At 43.2% G+C, this 21443-nt stretch overlaps 1 protein-coding gene across 1 annotated transcript; it reads right to left on the bottom strand.

Moving 5' to 3' along the window:
• Positions 1–634: 634 nt before the first annotated feature.
• MTNR1A (melatonin receptor 1A) lies at positions 635–21006 on the bottom strand. Its single transcript, XM_059681111.1, has 2 exons — positions 20811–21006; positions 635–1503 (listed from the first exon to the last, which is right to left on the bottom strand). The coding sequence occupies exons 1-2, from the start codon at positions 21004–21006 to the stop codon at positions 635–637; spliced, it is 1065 nt and encodes a 354-aa protein (XP_059537094.1).
• Between the last annotated feature and the right edge of the window lie 437 nt (positions 21007–21443).

Below are 21443 nucleotides of genomic sequence, written 5' to 3'. Positions count from 1 at the left end.
ACAACTGATAACGCGCTCTGTCATTTAGTTAGCTCTTTAGTTCAATGTGCAACTTTTAATAGAGAGCGGCAAACGTTTATGATCATGACTCTGGCTACCCAATGCTAACACTGCCAGCTGAAAATGTTGTAGTGGTTGTTGTTGTTGAGTTCATCGCTGATTTATTTTCAGCCTTTCATTGCGTAAAGAGTCACTCATTCCACTTTACCCCATTTTGTTCCATTTACTCTTATAAATAAAACACACCACTTGTTTTCCTACTAAAAATCTCTAAAAAGTGGAGGGAAAAAAGCAATTATGACATTTATGGCATTCATTTGCAATTTCAAAAAGTTTTCACACTTTTTCCATTTGCATACCATCAGCATTTTTATTTAAAAGTCCGCCTTTCTGTCCTTGAACCATCCTCTTCAATTAACATACCGCTCTGTATTTCTCTTGGTAGGAACTGGAGACTTGTTCAGAAGGCTGATAACACCTTCGCTCAGGGAGTACAGAGACAACCTCTTAAGAGCACGGGTTGGGTTTTGTTTTTTTCAACCAGTTTTCCTAGACATCTGTCAAGAGGGAAGCAAACATGACCTTTAGTAAGACCGTGAGCAGGATTCACGTCTTGCCAGCAACGCTTTGTCTTTCAAACGGAGTCCACCTTTATGAGGTGATTGTTGGTCCTTAACGGCGAGGGTTTGCATTTCACCCTGCCTGCCCCGTCGTTGGTGCTCTCCACAAAGAACATCCTGGCTGTACACAGGGAGACGATGATCCTCCTGTACTCCTTCCTGAAGTTCTGGTTCAGCAGCCCGTAGATGATGGCGTTGAGGCAGCTGTTGAAATACGCCATGTAGTAACTGGCCACGAACAGCCACTCGGGGATCCTGGGAACCATGCCGGCGGGGTCTGAGGCCACGGCGAGGCCGATGAGGTTCAGGGGAGCCCAGCAAATGGCAAACAGCACGAAGACCACGAACATGGTGACGAAGTTCCTGAAGTCCTGCGGCTTCAGTTTGGGTTTGTGGTCAGGCTTCACCCTCCGTCGGACCTGCAGGACCAGGATCCAGATTCTCAGGTAGCAGAAGACGACGATGACCATGGGGACCAGGAAGTGGAAGACCACCACGGCGATGGTGTAGGCGGAGCTGACGGACTGCGCGAAGGTGCAGGAGTAGATGCGCGGGTCGTACTGCAGGGTCCCGATGCGCAGGTTGGGCGCGATGGCCGCGAGCGTCAGGATCCAGATCAGCAGCACGCAGCAGAGCGAGTTCTTGTTGCTGTACAGCCGGTCGTACCGGAGGCTGTGGCAGATGTAGCAGTAGCGGTTGATGGCGATGCCCGTGATGTTGAAGATGGAGCCGATGACGCTCAAGCCCATGAGGAAGCCGCTGACTTGGCAGTGCAGGTAGCCCAGGTTCCAGCCGTCGTTCAGGATGGAGGTCAGCACCAAGGGGTACGGGTACACGGCCACCACCAGGTCGGCGACCGCCAGGCTCACCACAAAGATGTTCCCTGCGAGAGAAGGGTTTGGAAGATGCAGCTTAACACCAATAGTTCGTGGCTCGCATTCGTTTTCTTTCACGGTTATTTAAACACGGAGCTGTGCCCAGCCCGCACGGCTCAGTGGTTGAGCGGAGACCTATGTGAACCGGGAGGTCAGGTTTCATCCCAGGTCAGGACACATGGGGCGTGTGTCCCGCTCCAGTGTGGGGCTTGCAGGAGGCAGGCGATCCGTGATTCTCTCTCACCATGGATGTTTCTCTCTCTCTCTCTCTCTCTCTCTCTCTCTCTCCCTCCACCTCTGAAATCAATAAAAAATATAATGAAAACTGAGCTGTTTTGCAATTTGGATGACTTGACATCGCGGCACTGATGGTTTATGAATGATGGAGGCTACTTTTACCAGGAAGTGAGCCCATTTGCTGCCCTTATCAGGTTAATTCCATGGTTCACAATTTCTTACAGCCCCAGAGCAAGGCATATTCTATCTTCAAATCTGTTGTCTTGCAAAGTGTTTGTTTTCTCAAGTGCTTTACAGTCTTGAGTTCAGTATACTCCTATCACATTGTCCACATTACCTGAGAAACTTCATGTCATGTTAGTTCCCCAGCTAGCCATGGCTTCCTTCTGTTCCAGGCCTTCTACCCCTCTTGGTGGTTCTCCAATGAGCCTCTAATTCCTGTTCCTGGAGAGCAATGGATTCGTGTCCATCGAGTAATATTTAAGAGAAAAGAGGATTTCATCCTCAGCTGTCTGGCTGAGAATATGGGCTTCAGCCCTTAGTAGTTGTCCCATTGGGGCCAGGGACATTATCTCACCAAATTCAGTGTCCTCTTCTCTAAGATGGGAATAATGATAGTATCTCCCTCAGAAGGGAGGATGATGAGGGGGGATGAATGAGGCCGTCGATGTTCAGTGCTGAGCAGTACCTGTCACATGCTAAGTGCTCAGTTAGTTGATGCTGGGATTCTACAGCTCTCTCACCTCACTCCACGGGAAAAGGTAGAAATATTTTCAGGTGTATAAAGAACTTAAGGTACAAAAATTAACCCTAAATATTCAGATTAAGTGGTAAATTTCTATATGAATATAATAATGCAACATATTTTAAACTATAAAAAATAACTCTGGCCAAATTGTATGAGATGTTTGGCAAGTACATCCTTTAGTTTATAGCTCATTGGCCTTTGTCACTGTTCCTTGTGCTCTGAATGTCCTTTCCTTAACTTTTAAAATGCCACCCATTTTCTCAAATCTACCTTAAATAAAAATTACCCCAGATTTTATTTATTTGCCCAGCCACATGGCAGCACTTCCTCTTTTGAAGATTCCTAGATCCTTTTATTTATATCATTTTAATTTATAGCCTATCTAATAAAGAGGAAATATGCAAATTGACCATCACACCATCACAAAAGATGGCAGTGCCCACAGTGGAGGTGGGGTTTCCGTAACACAAGATGGCTGCACCCACAGTGGAGGCCAAGTTCCCGTAGCAAGCCTTAATGAGCAATCAGCAGGGACCTGAGGCTGCGTGAAGCCGGGCCAGGGTGGGGGACCTGAGGCCCCGCCCCCCCTCCCCAGCAGGGCTTGATGGGGTATCTCAGGCTGGGCCCCCCACCTCAGGGCCCGGCTGGGGATCTCAGGCCATGCTCCTTACCCTGGTGCCCGGCCTGGGGACCTCAGGCCATGCCCCCTGCCTGGTGGGGCTTGACAGTGGACCCCAGACCACAACCCCCACCTGGCAAGGCTTGACAGTTGACCTCAGGCCATGACCCCCACCCAGCAGGGCTTGACAGGAGACCTCAAGGTGTGCCCCCCACCCCAGCCTGGGCCGGGGGGGGGGACCTCAGGCTGTGCCCCCACCCCAGCGCCAGGCTGGGGGGATCTCAGGCCAAACCCCCCACCTGGTGGGGTTTGACAGGAGACCTAAGGCTGCACCCCCCACCTGGCAGGGCTTGATGGGGATGGGACCAGCTGGGTCTGGGTCTCGCATGATTTCGAGGCACACACAGGTGGGTGGGGACTTGACTCTGGGTCCCATGGCACGCCCCAGATCTGACAGGAGGAAGATTTTCATATACATTTTACTAATTTTCTTTCATCTCTGACACTTCTATTATAGAGAAAGGGAAAATAGCAATATTAAAATATTTCCTCTAATTAATTCCCTTTTAATGTGCACGAATTTCGTGCACTGGGCCACTAGTTAAATTATAATAAATTCCATTCAATAGAAACTTATTAAGTGCATATGATGGGTGCTGGGGAAACAGGAATGAACAGACAAGAGATCATATGGTCCTTGATCTTAGAAAAACAAACAAAATTAAAATAGAAATAAAGAAGTACATGAGTACATACAGAGAGTGAAGAGGCATCAGGAAGAAAGTTAGCTAGACAGGTGGGGAGAAACATGACAGGAGAGGGACTATATGTTTTGCTTTTTATTCTATTAATTTTTAAAGGTAGTTTTCCTATGTTTTCATACTATAGTCTTCTGGGACTGTCTTCCTCATATTTTTATCCTGAATAGTAGTCAGATGAGACTTTTGCTCAAATGCTTGATGAATTAAATTGTCATCTCCCAACATCTGAAATAAAATAGCTTTTTTACTTGAAGTTTCTATATTATTTGATTTCCACCCCCCAAAAAAGGCAAGGTTTTGCAACTTAATTAGGAATTTTGGATAAATTGTCATAAAAATAACTTCTTTCGAAAGTGGTTATACTAAGCCAAATTAAAGCAATAAAAGCAAATTTTGTTTTTCTACAGATTGATTTCAAATTCCAATGAAATATTTAAATTACAAAGTGGGCATATTTTAATAAATGTTTAACTCAACATATTTAATAGTTTAAAGATAAGTATAATATGTGAGGGTGTGGGGCAGTAAAGAGGGTATGGGGGAAAATGGTGATGGAAGGAGATTTGGATTGGGGTAGTGAACATACAATACAGTATACAGATGATGCATTATAGAATTGTACACCTGAAACCTATATAATTTTATTAATCAATGTCACCCCAATAAGTTCAATTTTTTAAAAAATAATATATGAAATTCAGCTACAAAACAAATAATCATCAAAATAGTACATTTTTACCCAAATGGTCATGATGACAAACTGGCCTAAACCAGATTTATTTTTGAAAGAGCTTATGCATAAAATCACAAATGATGTCATAGATTGCTTTCATGGCTTTAATCCTCTGTTCCATTTACTTTGTAGTAATTATGCTTCTTTTCTCTTCAAGTAATTATATTAATTAAATCATTAGTTTAATTTTCTTTGAACTAATCTCATCTGCAAATGTTCGGAGAAAAGAATTAAGCCATAGCCTCCATGCAGATGTGATGATCAGGTAGCTCAGGTGGAAGCTTTATCACATTTTCTTTGTATGTGTGGAGTGTGTGGGTGTGTGTTGTGTGGGGAGGTTATTTTGTTTGTCTTTTTCCCTCTTCTATTCCCCCTGCCATCTAATATGTATTAGCAGTTAACCTCACCTCTCAGTTTTTCTGTTACAGGATATCTAATGGGGACAGGGATTCCACTAGAAGAATAATGAAAATCATGCAAAGATGAATAAAGAGATAGTGTTGTCTTTTGGGGTGAGGGTTAGCGTGTTTTTCAGTTTTCAAGGATAGTTGCATTATGTTGGGGAGAAGCATAGTTATGATGTTTCCTTTATCTGGAAGTTGAGTATGGTTAATGGAGATAGATATATGAATGCCAAGTTGCCAAGGGGTGGACTGTGGTGGGTTTGTATTGTTTCAATTTAGCTAAGCTGGAACTACCCTTCCCAGGATTTTCTTCCTGATGTGTTAACATGGTCCAAAAAGGAATGTTGCATAGGATTTGGAAGGTGGAAGTGAAGCAGAAGTCACATTTTTTCTTAATGCTCAGAAGGCTCAATCAGGGACTAGGCACTGTGGCATCTCCACATTAATTAGTGACATCTTAGCTAGGTGAGAGTGCAAGAATTTCCTATCCTTGGCCAGATGCTCATCTTTTATCAATTATTTTATTGCTTTAAAAAAGAATCCCACGCTCTGCAGGTCTCATGCTGACTTCCATTTGAAAGACTACTTGTGCATCACTTTGCTGCTATGTGATTACAGAGAAATTTGTCTCCCAACATAATATTGTGCCAAGTTTGGGCCTTTAAGGTTTCCATCAACAATATTTGCCTTGTTTTTAATTAGGTAGTAAGTAATAATAAAAACTGTTCACTGATTTAACCCAAGGATATTCGTTTTCTTCTGTGTGCTCTTCAAAATGCTGGCGATGGGAGCCCATTACTACGACAAGCCTGGCCTCTAGTCTGCTTCTGTACATGCTCTCTGTTTTATACACCTTATAGTAGCTGCTGCTAATGCCCTTCCCAGGTCGCCTTTGTCAGCATAGCGCATTTATCTCTAGAATTTGGATGAGTGTTTGGTGCTTGCATTTGGCTGAGCTGCACCTTTGCCCAGAGATTTGCCCTGAGTTGCACAGATAAGGATGATCACTGACAGTAGAGTAGAAAAGGCCAGCCCCCTTGCCTCAAGTGGTGACAACTGTGTGGTTCGATTTCTGCCCAGAAGCCTCTGCCTCATGGGCCAGGCCAAGTCTAGGCTTCACAAGAGAGTCCATCCTTGCTTGACTCTCCTATGCCTTCACCTTTTCTCCTCACTTCCTTCAGGTTCTTCCTCAGAGCCCTCCCGCAATGCAGCATGAGTACTGCAACTCCAGCCCTGCTCTCAGGTTGGGTTTCTAGGCAGCCCAAGAGAGACCTTCAGTTCTGTGATGAGGCTTTCTAAAGAAGTATTTCTCAGACTGTATTACTTTCTTCCAAAAATAACGAACGGGTCAATGTATTATCCTCAAGTAGCTATGCTTTGTCTCTATTCTTGACTAATTTCTTTGAAGTTCTCTCATTAATTCTGCCTTATGTGTGCTGCAGCTTTCACTTTCCCATCTATTACCTATTTTTCTTTCATCCTGAGGTAACATTTTTAAAAAATTCTCATCACCACATACTTTGAGCTCCAGCTACCATCATTCACCAACCAACTTTCAAATTTCTTTTGAGAAAATTCTGTTATACAAACATGTTTGTAGTCATATCTTTGTACTCCATGTTTCAGTTTTATTTGAAAATTAAAAGACAAAAATTTTAGAAGTACCATGGGTCCTGTTTTCAAAGTAATTTCTTTGAAAACAGGAGCCATGTTTTATACAAGCTTAACACAATGTGTTGCATTTTGACAAACAAACCAGAATTTTCTGACCATTTATGTTCTGTCTTATACTATAGATATGCAATAAATATTTATCTAAATGAATATTCAATTCAAGCACCAAAAGTGCTCAATAGCAAAGCAAGCAAGCGTCATTTTTAAGCCATAAGTTCAACAACTCAAATTTACTCTTAACAGCCTGAATAATATTTAGCACTAAGTAGATTTTTTTCCTCTTTCTTATTCTTTTTTTTAAAAGACCAAATTCTTTGATATGATTACCCAAAGTAAATAGCTCTGCAGAAAAATTTAGCTTAGAACACCTTGATTAGAAAGTCCAGAAGTTTATTTCTCATCTGCAACATTATTAAATTTCACTAAAATTTTTTAAGATAGCACATAGAGCCCTTACCGGTTTGGCTCAGTGGATAGAGCATTAGCCTGTGAACTGAAGGGTCCCAGGTTCGATTCCAGTCAGAGGCATGTACCTTGGTTGCGGGCACATCCCCAGTAGGAGGTGTGCAGAAGGCAGCTGATCGATGTGTCTCTCTCATTGATGTTTCTAACTCTCTATCCCTCTCCCTTCCTCTCTGTAAAAAAATCAATAAGATATATTAAAAAAAATAAAAGACAAAAAAAGATATCACAGCTTCCTCAGGTTTCAGGTCAACTTGACTCGCCAACCTTTTTGAAAGATGAAAATGTTAGGATGCTGATTAGGAACCGTCATTAGAAAGGGAGTATATAATACTATATTGATGATACCATGTAGAGTTCTGAGCATACACAAAATCTTTCTGAAAACACTCCACTAATTGCCTCTTTGGTACCCTAGAAAATCTTGAGAGTGTGTGTATTTCTCTTATACTAGTATAAGATAGGGCATTGCTGTTAGTGAGGCAACTTAAAAATACTTAGGAAATATAGGGAGAAACTCAGGCACCTTGTAAAGATCTTACTATTCACCACAAGTATTCTATTAATTTCAAAAGGTGCTAAAAAAGAATGAGCAGAATAAGCTCCAGATACTCCATGGAGATTTAAAAGGACCTCTAAGGCAGATAGTTTTCAAAGCAGGTATTTAAAACAACAACAACAAAAACACAGAACCATCGAATATTAGTAGAAAACAAAAGCAGGAGGTTTACTTTAGAACTATTTTGTCTTTGGTTAACTTTCAAATTTTCCAAGAGAAAAATGATTCTGAAAGCTAGCAAAAATAAGCTCTATCTTATCTATGATTAATTTAATGCTGGAAAGTGCTACTTTCTCAGAAGATGAATAGCTGGGGAAGCCAAAAATCAGATCCAAATCCAACCGTTTATCTAGGAGTCTGAAACCACTGTCCTAAGGTTTCCAGGGGAGTCTGGCAATTATTTTAGCAAATTTGGAAAAATTTAGGGTTCCATAATAATGTACTACACAGGCCAAGGGGGGAAAGGCATAAAACTTTAAACAATGGCTAAGTGTGCAAGGGGTGTGAGGAGGTCAATAAAATGTCTTAAAAAGTAAAAAAAAAAAAAAAAATAGCCTTGAAATAATAATTTCAAATATCATGGAAAGCTACTGGAGGGAAACATCAACAGGGTTAGCAAGCTACTATCAAAGTGGAGATTATATTAAACACTGACTTCATTAGCTTGAAACCATTTTCCAAGTCTGTACATACCAGTTTGGTGATAACTTTTTGAATGGTAAAATCCTTGTCTGAGAAAGTTACTGTAACTTCCAGAGCTGATTTATTTTTGTTCTCTTTAGGAATTTTATGAGCTGATTTATTTTTGTTCCTTTTTTAAAATTTATTTTTCAATTACAGTTGATATACAATATTAGTTTCAGGTGTACAACAAAGTGGTTAGACATTATATATTTATGAAGTGATGACCTTATTAAGTCTAGTACCCACTGATACCACACATGGTTATTACAATGTTATTAACTATACCCCCTCTGCTATACCTTACATCACTGCAGCTATTTTAATAACTGGAAATTTATAATTTTTTCTATTACAGTTGACATTCAATATTATTTTATATCAGTTTCAGGTGTACAATATTGTGGTTAGACATTGGACAAAAAAAGACGTGGTACATATATACAATGGAATATTACTCGGTCATAGAAAAGAATGAATACTTGCTCTTTGTGACAACGTGGATGGACCTAGAAGGTATTATGCTAAGTGAAATAAGTCAGGCAGAGAAATGCAGATACCATATGATTTCACTTATATGTGAAATCTAAAGAACAAAGTGAATGAACAAACAAAACAAAAACAGATTCATTGGTATAGAGAACAAACTGAGGGTTACCAGATGGGAGGGGTTTGGGAGCTGGTTGAGAAAGGTAAAGGGACTAAGAAGTACAAATCGGTAGTTACAAAACAGTCACAGAATGTAAACTACAGCACAGGGAATGTAGTCAGTAATATTGTAATAACTATTTATGGTGCCAGGTGGGTTCTAGAATTATCAGGAGGATCACTTTGTAAGTTACATAAGTGTCTAACCAGAACTGATTCATGTTAAATTACAGAATAGCTTGGAAATTGAAATAATCAGTCTCTCATAATTTGATAATTAGAATTGCAGCCCTACTTGCTGTGGGGAAATCATGTTTATTACAAAAGGGAAAACAGAAACATCATAGAATTTGCATAATGTCACAGAAGAAAGTTAGATCCTAAATCTTCATTTTCTGACCGATTTTACTTCTTGCCATTCATATTGTCCACTTACTTCAAAAAGGTACATTCAAAAAGAAATGAGCATTTAGAAAATAAAAACAACCTAATAAGGACTAATCATAGAATGCTGACAAATAATAACTGAATAATACCATTATTTGCATAGTATTTTATAACTTCAAAGTGATAGGCAGATAGATGGACGCATGGATGGATGGGTGGGAAGAATCTAAGTTTATCTTCCTAGCATCCATGTGAGATAAGTACACCCATTGGACAGATAGAGAAACTGAGGCTCAGAGAGATTGAGTAACTGGACCCTAAACATACTCCAAATAAAGGTATTGCAGATATAAGACTCAGGTTGGGTCTTCTAATTTCAATTTCCCTGCTCCTTCCACTGTACTACACTGGCTTGTGTTCAGAGATAAGAAATACTGAACACTTATCTGTGAATTTTGGGTTTCAGTTTTCTTATCTACCCCCAGAAGGATGTTATAAGCACAAATAAAACAGAATGTGGGAAAGTGCTTTAAAAGCTGTAAATTGCTTTTTGTGGAAAAGTACAAAGCACTAGACATTCTAAATTTTAAAAAAGTTATTTTTCTACTTTATCCACAGAAATAGAAATAAATCAGCTGTCTGTGATAAGTGTGAGACAAAGTGAAATTTACCAGTCTCCTACTTTAATTTTCTCAAGTTTGAAAATGTTTCAAACACAAATTAATGAATAAATTTAAAAAATAAAATTGTAAGATTAAAAAACTAAATTTCTTTAATAATTGGTATTGCTTTGATATGGATCCTGCAATATATTCATATTTTAAATGAAAATATCCACTAAAAGATGGCCAGTAATTTTTGCAAAATTAATTATGCACTAGAACAATAAAAGGGGGCTTAAGTTTTATCACAAATGTTCTTGAATTATAATTAAGACACCAGAACAGATTATTAAGGAAAACTGTATATTAGTTCCAATTGCCTATATCCCAGATCTTAGTACTCTGTTACAATTCCACTTATCTTATATCTGATATCCATGGATATAAAATACATCACAGAAAAGCATATTGACAAAGAGAAGAGGATATAAGATGCAAAATAAGTCTTTATTAAAAAAAAGAAAATTACTCAAAGGATAAAATGACTCAAAATTATTGTCTAAATGCATTGGCTTCATTTCTCTTGTGGGACTTGGGCAACTGGTTCACATATGGATATTTTACTTTATTTTATGTTCTTGTCTATAATGGTCCCACAGAGCACTGGTTTTTAAATCACCAGTATATCATGTGACCAGCCACATTGATGATTTTGATATAGACATCTCCAGTTGATATTGCAGGAGAGACAGTCTGATTATTTTAGAAACATTTAGATTATTGCATCTGCCTCTGAACACCTAAGTGAGTGTGAAGTGCTCATCCCTGTGAACCCTGCTGATCTTAGGTGGGTATTGTTGCAGACTGAATGACGAGGTTGGCTGCCTATTTAGGCTGCTCTTCCTGAATGATGACATTCTGAAGGTTTACTACAGACCTGGGAGAACCTATCTCTCTCCGTGTTCCACCCAGGGACATGAAAGTCAGCCTACTCAGAAGGATTGCTCACACTCATACACCGTTAGTCAACTCATCATACACATCCCCAGCTCATCCTACCAAAACTCAAGTGAAGCTGCCTGTGTCCCAGAGAAGTGATCCATCGTTTCTCAACCAGAAAGAGTCCACCAAAAAAGGCTTGACTTATTCTGCATTCCATGTCAAGAAGGAAAACTATATGGGACATTTCTAAAACTTGCAAACATTCCTTGGGAAGTAAAACAGGGAAACCAGATGTCATTGAGATATTTGTCTCTACCAGATATGTTACAAGTGAACTAGATAGTTCAGGGCACATGAGGTTCACTTTCATAGGGACCCACTCTCCTAGATCTATGATGCTTATTATCATTATATACACACTAAAGGCCCAGTGCACGAAGTTCATGCACAGGGGGGAGGGTGGTCTCTCAGCCTGGCTTGCAGCCTCTCGCAGTCCGGGATCCTCAGGGGACATCCAACTGCCGGTTGGATATCCTTAGCACTGCTGCGGAGGTGGGAGAGGCTCCCGCCACCGCCCCTGTGCTCGCCAGTCATGAGCCCGGCTTCTGGCTGAGCAGCGCTCCCCCTGTGGGAGTGCACTGACCACCAGGGGGCAGGTCCTGTGTGGAGCGTCTTCCCTCTGGTGGTTGGTGCACATCATAGCAACAAGTTGTTTCACCATTTGGTCAATTTGCATATTAGCCTTTTATTATATAGGATATGTCATTATATCCACAATTCTCCTTATTGCTAGTCAATTTCATAGCATTATAATCTCTAAATGCAGAGTGAGGTTACAATCATGGAAATCGAAGGATAGTAGACTTGGTCCCGCCCTATCATTTTGCTAATGTGAAGACAATCCAGAGAGATGACGACTCATCTGCAACCATTAGCCACTCAGTAAAAGAGCTCAGGAGCCCAGATTCTGGGTTTATTCTGTGCACAGGCTCCTTCCACACTTGCCCACAGGATCTGCTATGTTTGTCCCCAACACAGGAGCACTCAACTGATGAGCAGCCGCATATACTTCTTTCTACTTATTTCCACCTCATCTCTGATGCAAAATTTCTCCTATGCCCTCCCTCCCCCTCAGCATCATATCTTGCCCCTGAGCAATCTCCTGGCATCTCTGAGTTACAAGTGTAGCTTCCCCTGGTCCCTTCTACACCACTCTTTCCCATTCTCCCAGAGTCCCAAGAGGCTCAGGAATCAGAACTCAGGGTGAGGCAGGTTGCTATCAGGGGCTCACAAGTCTCAGTGACACAGCAATCCTGAGCATTATTTCAGCCATAGTCCTGCTTTGAATGATTTTGTGGGCTAGCTTAAGAAACAAAATATCGGAGAACCAAGATGGCGGCATAGGTTAACGCCGGAGTTTGCTGCTTTGAACAACTACTTCAAAAGTGAAACCAAAAAACGGAAGGGACATCACCCAGAACCACAGGAACGCTGGCTGAGTGGAAGTCCTACAACTAGGAGGAAAGAGAAACGCACACGGACACTCAGAGGAGGCGCAGTGCTGAAGTCAAATTCTGAGGTGCGGAGTGTGCGGAGCGGGCTGGCGGCGGAGGGCGCGGTTGGCGTTTTCAATCGGGAGGGAGTCGCAGACTCTGAGCTCCAGATCCGGGTGAGTCTCTAGGGACCCAGACTCAAACGGGAGAAGCGGGACTGTCTGGCTTCGGTCAGAGCGAGTGCAGCTTTCTCCCCGAGCTTTGCAGCGGGTGCTGGGACTCAGAGAGGCAGAGCCCCTTGGGACAGGACTGAGAGCCGCCATAACTGCTCTCTCCGGCCCACCCTGTTGATCCTGTGTGACCCGCCCCGCCCAAGCCCTGCACAGAGGCATTTGCCGGATAGCCTCAGGCAAAGGCTAGATTAGCACCTCCCTAGAGGACAGAAGTTCTCTCACTGCTGACACAGCTGATTCTCAGAGCCACTTGGCCTGGAGGTCAAACCCTCCCTGGAATTAGCTACAACAATCAAGATTTATCTATAAGACTTCGAACAAAGACCACTAGGGGGTGCACCAAGGAAGCATAACAAAATGCGGAGACAAAGAAACAGGACAAAATTGTCAATGGAAGAAATAGAGTTCAGAACCACACTTTTAAGGTCTCTCAAGAACTGTTTAGAAGCTGCCGATAAACTTAATGAGATCTACACGAAAACTAATAAGACCCTCGATCTTATATTGGGGAACCAACTAGAAATTAAGCACACACAGACTGAAATAACGAATATTATACAGACGCCCGACAGCAGACCAGAGGAGCGCAAGAATCAAGTCAATGATTTGAAATGCGAGGAAGCAAAAAACATCCAACCGGAAAAGCAAAATGAAAAAAGAATCCAAAAATGCGAGGATAGTGTAAGGAGCCTCTGGGACAGCTTCAAGCGTACCAACATCAGAATTATAGGGGTGCCAGAAGATGAGAGAGACCAAGATATTGAAAACCTATTTGAAGAAATAATGACAGAAAACTTCCCCCACCTGGTGAAAGAAATGGACTTACAGGTCCAAGAAGCTCGGAGAACCCCAAACAAAAGGAATCCAAAGAGGACCACACCAAGACACATCATAATTAAAATGCCAAGAGCAAAAGATAAAGAGAGAATCTTAAAAACAGCAAGAGAAAGAAACTCAGTTACCTACAAGGGAATACCCATACGACTGTCAGCTGATTTCTCAACAGAAACTTTGCAGGCCAGAAGGGAATGGCAAGAAATATTCAAAGTGATGAATACCAAGAACCTACAACCAAGATTACTTTATCCAGCAAAGCTATCATTCAGAATTGAAGGTCAGATAAACAGCTTCACAGATAAGGAAAAGCTAAAGGAGTTCATCACCACCAAACCAGGATTATATGAAATGCTGAAAGGTATCCTTTAAGAAGAGGAAGAGGAAGAAAAAGGTAAAGATACAAATTATGAACAACAAATATGCATCTATCAACAAGTGAATCTAAGAATCAAGTGAATAAATAATCTGATGAACAGAATGAACTGTTGATTATAATAGAATCAGGGACATAGAAAGGGAATGGACTGACTATTCTTGGGGGGGAAAGGGGTGTGGGAGATGTGGGAAGAGACTGGACAAAAATCGTGCACCTATGGATGAGGACAGTGGGTGGGGAGTGAGGGCGGAGGGTGGGGCGGGAACTGGGAGGAGGGGAGTTATGGGGGGAAAAAAAAAAGGAACAAATGTAATAATCTGAACAATAAAGATTTAATTAAAAAAAAAGAGCAAAAAAAAGAAACAAAATATCAAATATTCTTTTAAGAAATCCATAAGTGAACTTCTAGAGTATAACATGCTTATAACATCATTAAAGTACTTGTAGGTCTTGCCCAGCCGATGTTGCTCAGTGGTTGAGTGTCAACCTATGAACCAGGAGGTCACAGTTTGATTCCCAGTCAGGAAATATGCCCAGGTTGTGGGCTTCATCCCCAGTGTGGGGCATGCAAGAGGCAGCTGATTAATGATTCTCTCTCATCATTGATGTTTCTATCTCTCTCTCCCTCTCCCTTCCTCTCCGAAATCAGTATGTATATATATATATATATCTTGTAAGACTTTTTTGTTGATGTACAAAAGACACAACAGTCACAATCAGGAAACAGACATACAAGTGTGACCTCTACTAAGAGATTGAATATAATTACGGTAAAGAATATTAGAGGCCAAGGAGCAAGAAACAGACAAGGGAGGAGAAGACAAGAGAAGGCAAGGGAAGAGAGGGGGAAATTAAGGAGGGGAAAGAGGAAACAAAAGCCAGGATACAGTAAACAGAATGGCCAAGGGCTCAATCAAGGTAGCTATGAACACATGCAATGGGACCCAGGCTGGAGCATTGATGAGCTGGTGGTGGGTGTGGCCAGGGGTAATGGAGAAGTCAGTGAGCCTCAGCCGTCATGGCCTTGGCAATGAACACAAGCAAGAGTCCAGTTTAACACAGGCAACAATCTGCTTGTGGACGGTCACAGAGGAAAAGTCCAGGCTGGTGGTTTTCAGTACTTAGATGCGGCCTAAGTTCTAGCTCACGTTGTGGGTAATAATACTGCCATCTATCAACGGCCTTGTTTCAAATCATTTCTCAGAAGTGATGGTCACATAAGTACATACATACGTAAAATTTCATCCAGCTGCATGCTTCTGTTTTGTGCACTTTTACTGTATGTACATTATGCTTCAATTTGAAAGTGATATTTTCAAGGAGGCATGCCTAAGACCTGTAAGCATCTTAAAAACTTTTTTTTTTAAAAAAGCGTAAACTCAGATCTCTGAGCCCCAAAGTCTATGAGAGCCTTTCTGAAAGAAACCAGTGCAAGAACAGCATAACTCAGTGTCCTGGGTACTGTCTTACAGTCATTCTGGGGAACATTTTTTTTTTTTCAATATTGACAGTTTAGCCCGCTGTGCACCAAATTAAAAAATAATAACAAACCGCTTAAAAAGATAACTTTCTAAAATAGGATGCCCCTGTCTTCTGAGGCAGAACACACTGTCCGTGGGTTAATGGCTGACGGTCATATGTAATAAACACATTATTGCACTACTGTCCCTTTTTCAGGAACAGTTAATGATGAGCAGGTGTTTTTTGTTGTTATTGTTCTCTTCTCTTCTCTTCTCTTCTCTTCTCTTCTCTTCTCTTCTCTTCTCTTCTCTTCTCTTCTCTTCTCTTCTCTTCTCTTCTCTTCTCTTCTCTTCCCTTCCCTTCCCTTCCCTTCCCTTCCCTTCCCTTCCCTTCTCTTCTCTTCTCTGCTTTTCTCTGCTTTTCTCTTCTTCTTCATGATGTGCCCACGAAAGGTTGTGCTTGTTCAGTGTTCCAGACCTGTTTTAATGAGTCTATTTCAATCTATGCTGTTTGGCACATGAGCTGTTTTTTTAAAATGCACCAATCTTCCTCCTAATTGACTACAATCTGTGGGGAACTAGCCGCACCGTTTCATGGAACGCTAAGGCAGAACAAATCAAGTGGATGAGAGCCTGCTATTTTTTACTTATTTCCATTTATTGGCCATATTCTAGATACTAGTAAGTTTGGTTGCCAGGTAATTGAATTTTGAATAGGTAAGTTATTACGTACTCCTGCTTTGTTTTTAGTAAAAGTACTAAAGTAGGACGTAATATAGAAAAGTGCGCAAATCATGTCTACAGTTCAATTACTTTAAACAATGGAAGCCACCCTTGTTAGGTGTACCTGCTTTATCCTGGTCAAAGAATCAATCTCCAAGCATCAGTTTCCACGTGCAAACTATCAAAGCGTCCTTTCCCATCTGCAGCCCCTGCATCACTAGGTAACTGCGACAATTGTGGGAGGCGAAAAGATTAGTTAGCTCCTGCTGTACTTGACAAATGTAGAAAGTGAGGCTTTCTCAGGTGCCAGGGTGGATAGCAAGGACATTACACCCAGTGTTCCAGGGCAGGAATCCTCCCATTATTCTATGGAAATTACTCAGAAGTTACAAATAGGCTAGTATCCATGCGAGGTTCAAATTTCGGACAGGAGCAGAGCAGACTTCTGCCAGCACTGAAGGCTCTGGTGGTTGTGTGGAGCCTGTATCTGTTCTAACTAGTGTCCCTGACATACATGCGCCTGTTAAATATTTTAAATTTCTTCCCTGGAAAATCAAATGTCAATGGGTTCCTTTAAGCCTTAAAGTTTAAGGGAAGGACAGAGGCATACATAATCAGCAATTATACCAGATTCCCAAAAGGAAATCCTAGTTCAAAGCTTAAGATGCCTTCACATTCTTTCTTTCTTTTTTTTCTTTTCTTTTTTAACATATTTTTATTGATTTCAGACAGGGAGAAGGAGAAAAAGAGAGAGAGAGAGAGAGAGAGAGAGAGAGAGAGAGAGAGAGAGAGAGAGAGAGAAACATCAATGATGAGAGAGAATCATTGATCGGTTGCCTCTTGCATGCCTTCCTACTGGGGATCGAGCCCACAACTCAGGCATGTGCCCTTGACCTGAACCTAACCCGGGACCCTTCAGTCCACTGGTTGACGCTCTATCCACTAGCCAAACCGCTAGAGCCACATTCTTATATTCTTACCTCATTTCGTCCATTCTCTTTTCCATCTTTTCATCCTTAATAAGATAAATTTGATAGAAATGGAGGGACTGAACAATAGTATTGAATCCTGTCTATCTCTGTCACCGTTTAAAACTACCATCCATCCAAGCCTCCAGTGCTTTGAATTGCAACAGTGGAGCACCTTAATACAAAATCCCAATTGTAAAAGTCGCAAAGGTCCAACGCTTCACAGGCTAAGGCTCCCTGTGGGTCTTCCACTAGCTACAGGGCTGTAGTGTTGTATAAACTGCCCTATCAAAAAAGTGCCAGCAGCTCTGGCCGGGTCACTCAATTGGAGCATCCATCGGCTCCTACACCAAAAGGTTTTGGGTTCTATTCCAGGCCAGGACACACACAATCCTCAGTCAGGGCATGTACAGGAGGTGACCAACTAATGTTTTTCTCTCGCATTGATGTTCTCTCTCTCTCTCTCTCTCTCTCTCTCTCTCTCTCTCTCTCTCTCTCTCTCTCATTCTCTTTTTCTCTCAAATCAATAAACATGTCCTCGGGTGAGGATAAAAGTAATTGCCTAGCAGCCCTGGTTGGGTGGCACAGTTGGTTGGAACCCCGTGCTGTACACCAAAAGGTTGTGGGTTCAGTTCCTGGTCTGGGCACACACCGAGGCTTTGAGTTCAATCCCCAGGCGGGGTGTGTATGGGAGGCAACTGGTCAATGTTTCTCTGTCTCTCTCTCTTCCTTCCTTTCTCTCTAAAATCAACGACTATGTCCTCGGGCGAGGATTTAAAAAAATTGCTTAGCAAACAAATAAAATACAAGGCAGTGGGGAAGCAGCACCTTTTAATAGTTCTTTTCCATAAACCAGAAGGAAAATTGTTCCAGGAATGTGCATTTCTTTTTAAATGAAAGGATCTATAGGATGCAAACTCCCCAAATGCTGCAATAGTTGATACAACAAAATAGAGGGTGCTTGGGAGCCACGTTCTGTGAATCAAACCCAGGCCCCACAATCTGTGTCCTGTTCCTTCTCTTAAAGGTGACAGTGGCACCCACCACAGGCTGTCCTGAAGATTCCGTTAGCATGGCTTCCTTCTTTCTTTCCTTCCTTCCTTCCTTCCTTCCTTCCTTCCTTCCTTCCTTCCTTCCTTCCTTCCTTCCTTCCTTCTCTCTCTCTCTCTCTCTCTCTCTCTCTCTCTCTCTCTCTCTCTCTCTCTAAAGGAATGCACTGGACAGGTCAAAGACAAAGTCCTCTTATGGAACCCTAATCCAAGGAATCAAAACAATCAATAAAGCAACAAGGAGAGCGATAAGCAGATTGATATATAATCAGAGGGAGCCCTCCCAGGACCCAGAGCTACAGGGGGCAGAGGAGACCGGCAGGACCTCACCTTGGAGAGAAAGCAGGCTCTCCCACCCTCTGCTCCTGGGGTGAGAGATCATTCTCATACCACCCTCACAGCACTGGGTGTTCTCATCCCCTTTCGTCTTCTCCTTTAAATCAATTTATTTAAACTAAAACAAACAAACAAAAAACCAATTCACCCATCCCCCAATCTCCCCACCCAACCCCCACCTCTGGCAACCATGAATCTATTCTCTGTATCCATGAGCTTGTATCTATTTATAGATTCCACATATATAATAGAGATCATATATGGTGATAATAGAGACCACCTTTCTCTTAGCATAATGCCCTTGAGGTCCACCCATGTTGCCCTAAATGACAAGATTTCATCCTTTTTAATGCCTGAGTGACATTCCAATGCCTATACCCCACAATATCTTTATCTGCTCCTCCATCAATGAACACTTAGTTTGTTTTTGTGTCTCAGCTATTGTAAAAATGTAATAAACATGGGGGTGTAGCTATTTTTTCAGGTTAGTGTTTTCATTTTCTTCGGATATATATCCAGAAGTGGAATTGCTGAGTGGTGGGGTAGTTCTATTTTTAGTTTCCTAAGGAACTTCCACACTGTTTTCCATATGAGCTAAACCAATCTATATTCCTACCAACAGGGCACAGTGTACCCTCTTCTCCACATCCTCGCCAACACTTCTCATTTTGTGTCTTTTTGATAATAGCCATTCCTAACAGGTGTGAGGGGATGTTTTATTGTGGTTTTGACTTGCATTTCCCTGATGATTAATGATGTTGAGAATCTTTTCATGCACCTGTTGGCCATCTTTATGACTTGTTTGGAAAAATGTCTATTCAGACCCTCTGCCCATTTTTAAATTAGATTGTGGTTTTTTTGTGTTGTTTTTTTGGGGGGAGGGGCGGTGTTTTTTTTGTTTGTTTTGTTTGGCTATTGAGTTGTATGAGTTCTTTATATATTTTGGATATTAGCCCCTTATCAGATACACTAGAGGCCCAGTGCACTAATTCGTGCACGGGTGAGGTCTGGCTGGCTTGCCTCTATCAGGCCGATCAAGCCGGGCCAGTGGGGGAGGAGGGTGGGGACACGGGAGGTTGGCCAGGCCTGCCCCCAATTGGGGTGTGGGGGCCGATCAGGGGCAGGGCCAGCCCAAGGGGAGGGGCTGTGGGGGTTGGTGGGCAGGCTCTTCCCCAAATCGAGTGGGGGGTGATCGCGGGTGGGGCCAGCCAGAAGGAGGGGCCAACTGTGGATGGCCAGCCAGTCCCTCCCCCTGGTCAAACTCCCTCCAGGCCGAGGGAACAATTTGATTATTAGCCTTTTATTATATAGGATTCTTAAATTATGTATTGTCTCAAGCAACGTAGGAAAAATTGGAGGGGGGGGTCCCTCCCAGAAAGGAGTTAAACAAATTTACAGCATTGATCAACTACCTGGTTAGAACAAAAATATTCCTGTTTGACGAACAGGTAAGTGCGAGGTTCCTTCCCTCCCCATCCGCTCCTCCACAAGGTTTGCATCTCATCATCCAGCAGAGGTGGTCTGACCACCCAGGGTCCTCTGGTGCATCCTCAGGCTCCCGCCCGGGAGAAGCCAATTTCAACCCCTTGCCTGGAGGGAAAAGCAAGTATAACTCAAGCACAGAATTAGCCTTCGCAGTGTATTACAGGTACATACACTGTCTATCACAACAATTCCTGCTTTTAAAGTGTGAAAGCATTAAACTTGGAGGAATCACGCCAAGCTTGGTTAGGGGCTTTTGTTGTTGTTATTGTTTGTTTTTGTTTTTTGTTTGTTTTTGCAATTGCATGCTAAAAACTGAAAACTACTTCTGACAATGAAACTAAAATAATTGCACTATCATTTTGCCAACGTATTTTCCTCCTATTTTAACAAAGTTGGGAACATTAAAGTCTATGGAAAACCAAGCAATCGGTAGCTGGTTGGTGGCATTTGAAAGGGCTTTTGGGGGGACTTCCTGCAACCTTTAAGGAGTGCCTCTCGATTTCATAGACCTCAGAAACTGAAAACTACACAGTGGGGTTTTTCTCTAAAATAAAGAGAACCTGACTCTGCCCAGGATTGCTACCCCCGCAGGGACTGAAGACTTCTTACTGTTTTAGGGGAGAAACACACACACACACACACACACACACACACACACAACATACTTGACAGGCAGGTTAAAGGGAAGTAAACCAAACGGGCTTCAGTCTCTAATAGAAAAAAAAATGACTCCAAGTCCCCAGTTTTTAAGAAAAAAGAATTTAACTTTCCTTAGGAAAAGCCAGCTGCCAGCTGAGGGTGCTGCGTGCGGGGCAGGTGGCCAGAGAGGTGAGAGGCTGCCGTCGGGGGTGAAGCTGGGGGCTGCCCGTCCAGCCTGCCCGGCCCCGGGAGCCCCTACCTGCGTTCCTCAGCTTCTTGTTCCGATACACGGACAGGATGACCAGGAGGTTGCCCAGGATGTCCACCACGATGGTGAAGATGAGGATGAAGGCCAGCGTGGAGGCCAGCCACGAGGGGCGCGGCCCCGCCGCCCCGCCGCCGCCGCCGGGCCCCTGCTGGGAGGCGTTGAGCAGCGCGCTGCTGTTGCCCTTCATGGTGCCGCCCGGCGCGCCACCGGGTCGCCCGGCCATCGCGCGGCCCGGGCAGGCGACCCCCGCCCCGCGTTCCCTGCAAGTGGCCACCGCGCGCGCGATCCACCTGTGTGGCTCCTCCCCGCCCGCCCGCAGCCACTCTCCATCCCCGGGGCTCCCCCTTGGCCGCCCTGCCCACTCCACGCCTCCCGGCGGCCGCGCTCCGCACCTGCAGCCCCGGCCCGGGGACCCCCGCCGCGCGCCTCCGGGCTCCCGGGACTGGGGGCTCCCTGCGCGCAGCCAGCACTGCGTGCCCACAGCGCCCCCGTGCGGGCGGCCCGGGTCCAGCCGCCTGCGCTCTAAGCGGCCAGCGACTCCAGGGTGGCTCGGGTCCTTGGTGTTTCCTCTCTGGGACGTTTCACCAGACCGCGTGGGCGCGAAGCCTCCCTCGGACTGAGGAG

The sequence above is a fragment of the Myotis daubentonii genome, chromosome 2 (genome assembly GCF_963259705.1).
Source record: "Myotis daubentonii chromosome 2, mMyoDau2.1, whole genome shotgun sequence".
Classification (NCBI taxonomy): Eukaryota; Metazoa; Chordata; class Mammalia; order Chiroptera; family Vespertilionidae; genus Myotis; species Myotis daubentonii.
The sequence above is the reverse complement of the archived record's forward strand: the minus strand, read 5'-3'. Positions and strand labels throughout refer to the sequence as shown.

Excerpts from the sequence above, each read along its gene's own strand:
- MTNR1A (XM_059681111.1), bottom strand. The coding sequence starts at position 21,006 with ATGAAGGGCAACAGCAGCGCGCTGCTCAACGCCTCCCAGCAGGGGCCC. Across the intron at positions 1,504-20,810 it reads CAAGAAGCTGAGGAACGCAG|GGAACATCTTTGTGGTGAGC; the intron begins GTAGGGGCTCCC and ends CTTCTCTCGCAG.